The sequence below is a fragment of the Saccostrea echinata genome, unplaced genomic scaffold (genome assembly GCF_033153115.1).
Source record: "Saccostrea echinata isolate AGI-Se365-2 ecotype Australia unplaced genomic scaffold, CSIRO_AGI_Sech_v1 ptg000008l, whole genome shotgun sequence".
Lineage (NCBI taxonomy): Eukaryota > Metazoa > Mollusca > Bivalvia > Ostreida > Ostreidae > Saccostrea > Saccostrea echinata.
In genome coordinates, this window is record NW_026889757.1 from 12,430,619 (window position 1) to 12,443,236 (window position 12,618).

Genomic DNA, 12,618 nt, shown 5'->3' on the forward strand with positions numbered 1-12,618 from the left:
TTGAATATATATATATATATATATATATATATATATATATATATATATATATATATATATATATATATATATATATATATATATATATATATATTTATTTATTTATTTATATATACTAGTATATATATATATATATATATATATATATATATATATATATATATATATATATATATATATATATATATTAAAACAACCAAAATTCAATTTACTCTTTCTCAATAATAATTTTCTCCATCACGATTAATCTAATTCTGACGATTGAATTCTTTTGAATGGTGTAGAAGAAGTTTTAAAAGTATATAACGAACTACATTAAATCTAAAATAGCAGATCTTGATATACTAGTAGTTATGCGACCTTTGCTTCAAAAACTAGGATACCCTTTCAGTAACCATTCCTCGTTAAGATTTATAGACAGATTCAGATATATAACAAAGAATATAAAATGAGATTGTCGCGTAAGGTATATGATATGTTCTATGGCCTATTAGGACTATGAACTGAGCTTCAGTTATAGTGACACACATAATATATATGTCAAGCGAATCTCATATCATTGAATCAATGAGTGTATAAGTATCGTTTTACATATTTAGTATATGGAAGCCTACAATCATCTTATAGTTTATTATAAGAATGAATATAGAGTACTTTAACATACATCATTGAACGTCCAATGTCTAAAAAGAACTGATTCCACTCTAAACTATAGATGGGTTGAAAGGTAAAAATGTAAAATTCATTACATGTCACTTGTAAAAATGAATGAAATATACTTGAAATACTTTCATCGTGTAGATTAGGTAAAGTTTGACATGTTTTGTCGTATGATGCATTTTTTAAATATACAAATTAAAAATAAAAATGGGTTCCATAACGATTTTTTCAATCTATGCAGCAGCAAAAATAAATTAAATAAACATGTTAATTGATAACACCTTTGAAAAAATATAATTTTGAAAAATTAAAACCATGTATTCATTGCAGATAATTTTTATACCAAAATAAAGACACAAAAAGAAAGACAAGTTATTCGACTCTTTAAGTTCTCAACTAAGCAATTTTAAAAATAAAATACTCACAAGTTGTTGGGGGTAATACGTTTGCTATTCCATGATTTGAAGGGGGGGGGGGGGAATCATTTATGCCTTGTTGTCTTTCCGCAAAAAAACCTAGGCGTGTTCTAATGACTTCTTACTTCATTTCATTTTATCATATCAAATTATTGGTGGGACTTTAATCCATTTTTTTTTTTAAAAACGACCTATACTAGTAACTACCATAATTATTGTCCTTTTGTGAAACGTTTACTCATCATTATTCTTTCTAAATAGATTATAAATACAATGTAGGTGGCTGAATAATATCTACAGTGAAGGTAAGATCTTCACTTAGCAAGCTGTAAATGAATTGTATTTTAACTGACATATTTCTCACAAGTTAATCAATCACTGAAGACACGTTAACTTTAAATTTGATTTAATGGCAATTTTATAAGCTGAGTCATTTGCATTTTGGTATTTCTTTTATTTTTAAATAATTTTCTGAATCAGTTTTTGTAAATTTTTGTAAGCATACATACATACACCAAAAAAAGTAATCACCTTAATCGTAAGGTCAACTTCTCGACAGAGGATCACTTAATCATCACAGTATATATACATTGTAGAGTTAGTATGCCCAGTTTGCACTAAAGTATGTGTGTTCTACATTCATAATGGCTTGCAATAATTTCCTCTACATATGTTGTTTTATGTTTATTGAAATATAACATTGCAATATTGCAGTCTGTATGCCCCCCCCCCTCTCTCTCTAAAATTAGCTGTCCTCTCTTCATAGTTACCTATGAATAAGAGAGAACAGCCCAGTCTTGAAAGAGACCAAATGCTCAAAATTATTTACTGTTCCTATATATACATCAAATAGTGCACAATAGTCATATAATAATTATATATAATTTGCGAGTTAATAATTCTCTAATTACTTCACAAACATTAACCTTTTCCTTTTAACATTGTAAAACAAGCATTACACATTTTATGCGCTACACTTTTGTTTTGAATGGAGCGTTTACAAGTGCACGTACTTGTTATTCTTATCAGAACAATTTATGTAGCACAGAATCATCCTGAAACGTGATGCAAGTCATTCTAAATATAGGACACACAAACTCTAGTAGAATGCATCGCATAGAACACATTAACTTCTATAAAGGGATGAAGTAGCTGAATAGCCCCAGGATAAGGGTGAGTACTTTTCATGTCTATGAACGTTTTCAAAGATTTGCAATATATATATATATATATATATATATATATATATATATATATATATATATATATATATATATATATATATATATATATATACTTAAATTTTCATTGGAAAAACCCCTTTATCGAACTCGAAGAGGACTGCGTGCAAACTGAAGATCTTACAATGTATCTAGGCACTGAATAGCTCAAAGCTTCTTTTTTTTTTAAAGTAAAAAAAAAAAAAAAAAAATAGCACAAAAGAAAATTTATAATAGTACAAAAATATACTTACTAAAGGCTTTTCCTAATCAATGGATTAATGATAAGTGGAAAATCCCATCAATTATTTGAGATTATAACATAAAATGAGGTAAGAATTAATTAGAAGACGGTTAGGTTTTCCCCTGAAAGACAAACATTTATAAATGATTTTTTTTATTCTTAATTCATGGAACTGCAAATATATAACCCTCAATAAATGGTAGGTATTTTTCTATTTTCTATTTTAGTTTTACTTGTCAAGAATTAAAATAGCTTAATAATATGACTTTCTCTTATTTTTCATTTCGGCCGAAGATTACCCTGCAATTACTAGGAGAAAGATAAGTCAATATTTGAGAAAATTGTCTATTTTACATGTATAATTAATTATTAGTATACAGGGAAATTTTCGCCCCCGTTTTATTTTCGCCCCTTTCGCCCTATGCACAAGTGGGCGAATTTAAAACGGGCGAATTCAAAAATCACAGTATAATTTGTTAAACAGAATTGTGATTGGGCGAATTTAAAACGGGGCAAAATTGTTTGCAAGTATGAAAGGGCGAAAATAACACGGGGCGAAAATAACCCTGTATACATTTTAAATTTAATTATGGTTTTCGTTGTTAGATTGATGAAAAAAATTGCAGAAATCATGTTTTATCTGATATGTACTTAAAAAAAACTTGCATTATACAGTGCTATAATACTATTTTTTACAAACAAGGCTAATTTTGTAAATATTGATAATTGTTGATTTTTGAATTTAAATAATAAAAAAAACCTAAATAGTATACATATGCTATCATACTTCCAAGCTTTGAATGAAACAAATGCTGACTATAACATGATCAACAAAAATATTTTTGAAGAAAATTTCCACTTTTGCCTCTGAAGGAATTAAACTCGGTAATTTCCCTTATGTATCAACAAAAATTGAGAAATGCTTTGAGCCCTTTATTAATTGCTCCCCCTTGTGACTAATTTTATTTTAGACCAGTAGCAATACAGACTTGTCAGAAACCTGTGGTTTAATAATGTGTTCATATCTCTCTTTAATTTATGTAAATTTCATGTTTGTTCAATAGTAGCTTCGTAAATCACGTAGTACACACAATTCTAATTTTTATTGACTATCTTCATAACTTCAAACGCAATAACTTTTAATTACATACCTTTTGTTAGGGCATATAAAATTTCATACGTGGCAGAACATGTCAAACTTTTATCCAAAGAACTGGAGATTTTTTTTTCATAGAGTGTGCTTTTTCATCTTTACTACATGTCGCATAATATACATTTTACATCATTTAATCATATCTCTCAGACCACCCTTAGTACAAAGATATTTTTCTTGAAATCCTCATAACGTAGGTACATCTTTAAACTGTCTTAAGACATCTTAAAAGCTGTCTTATCCTTCTTGGAATTGTTCGTTATCACAGAAGAGATTTTGGTAAACAGTATATTTAGCATTTTCGATTTCTTCAAGAATTCTTCCGCTTCTTTAATAAACATGAAACTTGTAGATTTGTGTACCTTGTCATTGGTCAAAAACAAGCTGATTTTGTTTAAAACATTCTGATTCTATACACATGTACTCCAAGACTGATACTAAAAAGATGCTTGAATTTCTCATTGACAATATCTACATGTATGTGGTTTTCGGAGACCACATGTCTTCCAAAAATCTGTTGGAGAATTGGATCCCTTATTAGCAGATCTGTTTTTGTATTCATATGAAGCAGATTTTATTAAAAAACTTCCAAAAAGAAGTCTCTTGCTGTGGTCTTCAATTCGACATTTAGATATATCGACGACGTATTACCAATTAATAAACATTTATTTCTATTCTTTTGATTTTTATCAAGCAATGTACCATTAACACCTGCATATGGAGTTTATATCTCCCAGTTGATTCGATACACAATAGAATGTTCTACGTACGAACAATATCTGAAACGAAGGCTATTGCCAAGTGAGTTGAAGATACAAAGTCAGCATTTCACAAATTCTATGGTCGATACAAAGACTTTGTTTGCAAATAAAATCTGTCGTTAAGTCGAATACTGACTTTTATACAAATTGTTAGGCTGTTATTTTGACACTGAATTGTCTACGAATTTTTTGCGTTTACCCAGTCATAACAAATAGCACACGGTGGATGTGATCAATCGACAGGGGATGCTACTCCTCCTTGGCACCTGATCCCACCTCCGTTTTCAGAGGTCTGTGTTGGCTCTGCTTATAATTTGTATTTTTTTTAATAGACTAAGAGAATAATCACTGTTCGTTATCTTCACCTTTCATTTGGTAAATAATAAATTTTGCTCACGATTCCCGACCGACCGACATTTTGACCGCTGACACAAGTTATATAAGTAATATTAGAACACCTCAAAGAAACTGCGCATTTTCTATGCATAGAAAGACAACTTTATAATTTATTTCACACAACATGAAAATAGCAGAAAAAAATTTACGCTTTTAGATCTTGAGACCATTCTAAAAAAATATGTAAATATTTCTTTTTTGCTGATTTACCTTGAATATTTTTATTTTAATAACTTACTCATCAATAGATGTTCTGTAATGTTTCCTGTGACAACACTGACAAAAACGTCACAGCACTGACAAAAATATGCAAAATCATGGATGCAATGTTAAATGCTTTGGACAGAAAATTTTCCGGAGGCTGGGTCACTTTTTTTCTCAAGGTTCCACAAAAATGTGGATTTTATATTTTTTATTCTGCAAAGTAAAAAGATTGGCACATAACAGTGTGTAGAGCTCATGAAAGTACTTGCTAGCTCTATCTTGAAATATGTGCTGAAAAAACGTTAGTTTTGATCGTGAGCACAAACAGAAATTTTGAGCACCACAAATAGATTTTGACATGCTACTTGTTTATATTGTTGGTAATCAAAAATGTCATGATATTTCTTAAAATATATATTGGTGGTAAATTTAAAGAATATGTCAAAATATTTCCGGCAATGGGAGTTGTCTTTATTTTAACCAAAATTAGGTCCTAGGGTTATTTATATCTATTAATAATGCTTAAAAAATCCTTTGTAACATAGAAATAATAAATGCTTTGGCCTGATGTGGTAATTTGACTGATATTTTATAAATAAAAATTAGGATTCTCAGTATCATTTTGTTATATATCACATTATATGGCGTATATCATTATGTATTCCAATCAAGTAAGTCCTGCTTGTTCAACTACTTGTATTTTAGATTAATTAGAAGGATATATAGTGTGTGGAATATAGAGCAAATAGAAAACAATGGAAGAAGATAAAAGAGTTCCGATCGACAGAGGCTGGGCATGGGTGATTCTTGTTGGTGAGTTTCTATATATAAAAGTCAGATAAGTGTATAAAACAGGAATTCCACAATCTGTGTTATGAGATGTATATTTACATTGATTAGATATATTCTTTATTTCTTATGAAAAATGATTGCTGATATCAATTCCCTAATCTAGGTAGAACCAGGTTTTTAATAGATTACTTTGAAAACAATGTTTTTTTCTTTCTAAATGCAGAAATATTTGGCAATTATTGCAGAAAAAATGATATAATTTGCTTACACGGGTCGTGTATTTTTTCTGCAAAGTCGCAACCGTTATCCCTGCATTTTTAAACAAAGAAAGGAGTTTATGATTTTAACAGAGGGTATTTTTTAATAGTTACGTAAAATTTGTTCCATAGTACTAGTGCAATTCACCATTGTTAATATTTGATCAATTCTCTTCAGCAAACTTCATTGTCGTGTTCCTGGTCATTGGCTGTACCTCCTCCTTTGGGCTTTTCTTTGCTGAGTTTATGAGTGAATATAAGGCGTCCGCCTCCAGCATCACCGTGGCATTGTCGGTACAGACTGTCATATTTAGTTTCTCTTGTGAGTACTTCATAGATTGCAATCTTTATTACATCATTTTGTCCAATCATGTCATAATTATGCAATTATAGATATCCCAGAAAGATAATATTAAAAAGGATTTTTGTTCACTTTGCTTACCGCCCATCCGTTGTGCAAATCTTTTTACAAGGATTGGCTTGGGTTACAATATGTTTAACACAGACCTTTTAAATATTTTCCCCGCAGCTCTCTTCGCACTGAACTTTGGAACTGGTCTTGCATCCAGTCGGACTTATATCATACTTGGAGGTCTGTTTGGTTGCTCAGCATATGTCATCAGTGCCATAATAAAAGACATGTCCTATCTAATACTGTCTCATGGCGTAATATTTGGTATGTAGTGAAGTTTTGAAATTAGTCCGTTTTAAGGAAAAATTATTGTTTCAAAATGCATTTTCCTTATTAAATATTTTTTTTGCTGATAAATAGGGTTTTCCTTAAATTTAACAGTTGCAATTGGAATTTTTAGTAAAAAGTATCTCTTGTTTAATGATTGAAGAACTGTGTATAAGCAAAACCTAGACTAGACTAATTGGCTTTGATTTTTTTTTTAAATGTTAATCATTGATATATAATATCGAAATATCGACTGCAAACATAAAACATTACAAAATTTTTCGATCTATCTTGACTTGTAAAAGTAGGAAAGCAAAACAAGGGGAAAATGTTAATCATTAATATATAATATCGATATATCAACTGCAAAAATTAAACATTACAATTTTTTTTTCATCTATCGTGATTTGTAAAATTAGAAAAGTAAAACAAGGGAACGAATGTGGAACTTTGTATATGTAGCTTTAGCCATTTTGATCACGTATATGAAGGAAACCATTTAAGAGATATATTCTGTAAAGGCGTCCATTTAAATGCATGGAAAGATATGAAACAAGAAGGATACAAAGAAACAAAGAAAAACCAAATAAAATAAAAAAAAATAAGATGTTACTTTGTTATTGTAATAATAAAATATACTGATCTCGGTAGAAAAAGCGAAATAAAGTCAGTTGAAATGAGTTTGGCGACGTCGTCAATTCTGACAACAAAGCTTCAACTCAGAGCAATGTGTTCATCGTAAGCATAAGCAGAGCATCGTTTGCATAAATAAATCAGAATAAAAATTAATTAAAATAGGTCTCATACGCACAGTTGTTCAGCAATAGCCATTCGGTGTAACAGTGTTACTAGATGTCATTTTATTAGTTCCATAATGATATAATAATAATTGATAAAAAGAAAACATAAATGGAGTCTTTGTTGACCTACATACTCGTATATTTTCTTTGAGTTTTTGACATACTACAACTTTCACATATTTCTGGAAACATGTATTGTACATACAGGTAATTTAAATTAAAAATCACAAATTAAAGAAATCTCAAAATATGCAAAATTTATTGACAATTTCACTTTTTTAAAATCATAAATACTTATCTCTTCTCTACGAATAAAAAGAAGTCAAAATGCTAATTCGACACTGTTGTTTTAAGGTATCGCTTATGGATTTTCCTACGGGCCAGCACTAGTAGTTCTAAGCAGATACTTTAACAAGAAACGAGGAATGGCAGCCACCTTAGGAAATATGGGAGCCAGCTTTGGAAGTTTGATATTCCCTCCCGTCATAAGAATTCTTCTTGATAACTACGGTCTTAAAGGTGCCCTTGTCATCATTGGAGGCCTCCTTCTGAATCTTTGTGTAGCGGGAGCTTTAATGAGACCAGTGGCATTCTATAAAGAGCGGATAAGTGGCAATAAAGTAAATTCAAAAGACATTCTTTCCAACCAAAAAGTTTGGACAACTAACAATTATGGAAAACATGATAGGAATCATACACCGAATTTTGGAAATCATACCATAAAAGAAAATTGTACGCATAACAAGCTGACCCAAAAAAATTGCAACAAGGGAAAGATGTCAATTTTAAAAATAATTGTTCTTGATACGAAAAATAAGAGCAAAATAAAAAATATATGCAACATATGGATAGACTTTGAAGTTTTGCAAAATGTTTTATTCAGAATGTGGATTCCCGTATGTTTTCTAGCAATAATCGGATGTGTTCAGATAGTGGTTTTTATACCTCCACACGCTAAAGATCTTCAAATAGCAGATAGTAAAATTACTCTCCTGGTGATCATGATAGGAGCTTCAAACTTGTTGTCTAAGATTTTTGTAGCTTTTCTTATCCATCGAAATTGTATGTCAAAAACTCACATGATGGCTGTTTCTTTGATAATAACCGGAGCATCTTGTATGCTCATTTCATTGTATACGAACTTCTTGACAATGTCTTTCCTATCCGTAATATTTGGAGTTTTCGGAAGTGTGTATTTTGGTTTATTTCCTGCTGTAATTGCAGAATTTGTAGGATTAGACAATCTTTCCAGTGCAATGGCGATAAATATGATGATGCAAGGACTAGGACTGTCTATTTCCAACCCAATATTAGGTAAGTCTAGAACAACATTTGATAGTAAATGTTAAATTAATATTTTAAGGTCACTTGAGTTACATGTATTTGCTATTTGCTTTTGTCCGTCGTTGTTCGTCGGGTGGTGTTTGTAGTCTGCCAATCGTAAACTTTTGCACATACTTTTTCTCCAAAACCACATGGCCAATTTGAAAGATTTTTGTAAAAGAAGTTTCCTTGAGTGATGGAAATTCAAATTCCCCTTCAAAAGAAAAGCTAGGTCAATCTTTTTCTGAGGAATAATGAAAATAAAAAAAAAACAATACAAAAACGAAGGATCATTCAAAATTAAAAGTGATGAAACTTTTGTGAAAGCTTTCATCAACCATGGCCTCTGGGCCAGAGAACAGGTCACAAAAAGGATGTAATAAGATTTATGTAGATTATTGGGGAATTCTTTAAAATTTTCCTGTCAAGAAATATAAGACTACACATTCTCAACCTATACATGTAAACAAGCATCCCAATGCAGTGTAGGTTCAAAATTATTCAAATCATTGTCACGGAGATAGGAATGATGTTAGAATTTGATGCAAAATAAAAATACTTTAAGTATTTATACTTCGCACCAAATTCTATATGAGGGGATGTTTTTTTTAAGTGTTTATTTTCTTATATTTTGCTTGTACAACACTTTTAAATAAATTGTTCATTTATACCTACCTTTTGTCAATCCGACACGACTCTCTCTCTCTCTCTCTTTTAAATTTTTTTTTCACCAAATGTTTTTTTTTTCAAATGCTTACATAATTTTTTATTCACTGTGAAATATATTGTCCTCGTGCAAATCAGTCACTCGCTAAAATAATGATTAACATTATACGGTTATCTGTTTCAGGATATCTAAGAGACACATCGGGATCTTTCTATGCTTCCTTCTATGTCATGGGATCAACTCTTATTATTAGTGGAGTAATACTGTTCTTGGAACCTCTGTGTAGAAAGTTAGAAAAAAGAAGAGCTGATTCCAAAAACATAGAACAAGGAGTTGTGATAACACCATAATGATGAGAGAGAGAGAGAGAGAGAGAGAGAGAGAGCATTCCAATCCGGTCTTTTAATAAAATGTATATCCTGAATAATTTTTTTGAGCAACAACACAAGAATATCAACAATTGAAATAATAACTTTTTTTTTTTTTTTTTTTTAAATTATCAGATGCGAATATGCTATAATTAAGTTGATAAAGTAGAACTCATTTTCATTAATTGTTATTGTTTTTTATTTTTTGTGTGATTTTATGTTCGTTTGAGTATGAATCAACATTATATGTTTTATTTAATATAATACATGTATTTATGATAATTATTTTCCATCTCATTGCATAGTATATCTTTGCATTTTACCTCAAATGATGTTATTTTTTACAATGCATAACATTTCTCTTCATATTACATTAGTATTTCAGTAGTTAAAAATACCCATCTTTTATGTATTGTATTGAGAATTAATTTAAGTATTGTGTTTTGATAGAAATTATGCTTATAAGATATAAGCATGATTTCTATCAAAACACAATAATTAAATTAATTTTCAATACAATACATAAAAGATGGGTATTTTTTTTTTCTTTTTTTACAGATAATATTTGGCTACACAAAAGAATGTAAAACACCCCATTATTTATGAATTCTGCATATAATTTCAAACATATATATATGTACTATATTGACTATCACTGCATAATATGAAAGAAAAAAACCACGTAAAGTACAGTCGAACCTTGATATCTCGAATACCCTGGATTTGTCGAAATGATTATGAATTCCCAACCACTTACTCTTTAAGTATTTTACCCCTAATATCTCGAATCCTCGGATTTTTTTTTTCTTCTGCCCGATCGAGTTCGAGATAACGAGGAGTGACTGTATGTAGTCTGAGTCAATATTACACACTTAAGGTATGAGCTCACTGCTCAGTCTTTGAGAAATGTACGATATAAACTGTTTCATTAACTCATACAAGTGCATATCTCATTTCTATTTGAAGTCAGATAATCCTAAAAAAATAATTCAATTGTAGTTCTCTGATACGTTAAGCTTCATAACAAATAAGTAAATAATTGAATAAATTGTGTTTATATATATATATATATATATATATATATATATATATATATATATATATATATATATATATATATGTATATATATATGTATATGTATATGTATATGTATATATATATATATATATATATAACAATTTAAAAGTGAATTACAACGAGTACGTTTTATTTCCTTGCATAATATGCCATATGCCCTATGAATTTTATCGTATTTTCTTGAATGTACATTGAGCAATTCATTTTCGAATGCAGAGACTTTACTGGTTTCTTTCAAAGCGTCTTGTAGGAGAATAACTGATTTGCTTTTAAACTGGGTTAATAGAATTGATGTAATTCCGCGAGAATACATGTATTTCTAACCCTAGCGGACCAAGCAGCTGGATATCCTGCATGATACGCTATAGACGTGTAAAAATATTTTGCTTGGTTAAGCGTCCATCACCCATCAGAAGTGGTGGCTCCAGTATGTTATTATGCAGCTCTGTCTTTTGGGGGATCCATCCAGTTACTCCATATATTGCAGATATTAGTGCTAAGCAATACGTGCCTCAGAAATGACGGAAAGTAGGGTGTTTTATTATATACCCAAGTGTGTATCACCCAATTTTACTGTTGATATAATACAATCACATGATTGTGTGATCCGACTTTCCGGATCACCACAATGTGGTTTTCTGAATCCATATCATCCCTCTCTGAAACTAATAACATGGTTTTTCCTTGCGTTTCCAAAGAGGTCCTTGAAAATGTGTTTTGCTTAATGGATTAGGTTGTATAATTGATCCCAGATAATTTCTTAATTATATCTAGTTAATAATAGAATAGTTTATCATTATATTAGTAACTTTACCCAAAAAGCTGGATCACGTCTCATTGAGAGGCGCGGATCATCAGATCAAATTCGACGCTTATAGGCTTAGAATCCAATGTCTTTCAAATGATGTATTTTGCTGGATGTTATTACCCGATGCTTTCCCGTCAGCTTTTGGTGAAACTTCACTACTTGGGGTAAAGTTGCTTTTTTTCATGGAAGTAAACGCCAAGGTAAGGGTATGAATCCACATTTCTAACAAGTTATTTCCAATATAGAAGATGTGTTTTTGCGTTGATTCAATTGTGTCAGAAATTGAAACTTTATAATTTGGAAGTATGTATTACCACTCTTCGTATAAATTACCACTCTTCGTATAAATTCAACAAGACTTTCGGAGGGTGTGAAATAGCGAAATTGTTGTCCCAACAATTAAATTTCGAGATGATGCAGATTCATGTCATTTGCAAATACTATATAAGAATAGATTTCGCGATAAATGACACCTTATTTGACTCAAGTGGTGCATTTAAACCAGTCGGTAAGTTAATCCTTGGTTGTAATACAATATTTTAAACTTGCAACTATAATTTAATTAGAATTGTAAACTTTCCCATCCGAGAATATTTATAACCGAAGCGGACCAAGCAGCTGGATATCCTTCATGATACGCTATAGACGTGTAAAAATAGTTTTTTTGTTTAAGCGCCCATCATCCGTAAGAAGTGGTGGGTTCTAGTAACTCTCACCCAAATTGTTATGAATTTGTTTTTCCTTGGTCCAGGATTGTGAACTTCAGGATTCTGCTGGATAGTCTCTGGAAGA

At 30.3% G+C, this 12,618-nt stretch overlaps 1 protein-coding gene across 1 annotated transcript; it reads left to right on the forward strand.

The window, feature by feature from the left end:
* Positions 1-2,163: 2,163 nt before the first annotated feature.
* LOC133181446 (monocarboxylate transporter 12-like) lies at positions 2,164-10,050 on the forward strand. Its single transcript, XM_061315956.1, has 6 exons — positions 2,164-2,249; positions 5,760-5,867; positions 6,282-6,425; positions 6,633-6,779; positions 7,937-8,896; positions 9,756-10,050. Exons 2-6 carry the CDS (start codon positions 5,810-5,812, stop codon positions 9,920-9,922), a joined length of 1,476 nt encoding a protein of 491 aa, XP_061171940.1. The 5' UTR covers positions 2,164-2,249; positions 5,760-5,809; the 3' UTR covers positions 9,923-10,050.
* The last annotated feature ends 2,568 nt before the right edge of the window (positions 10,051-12,618 follow it).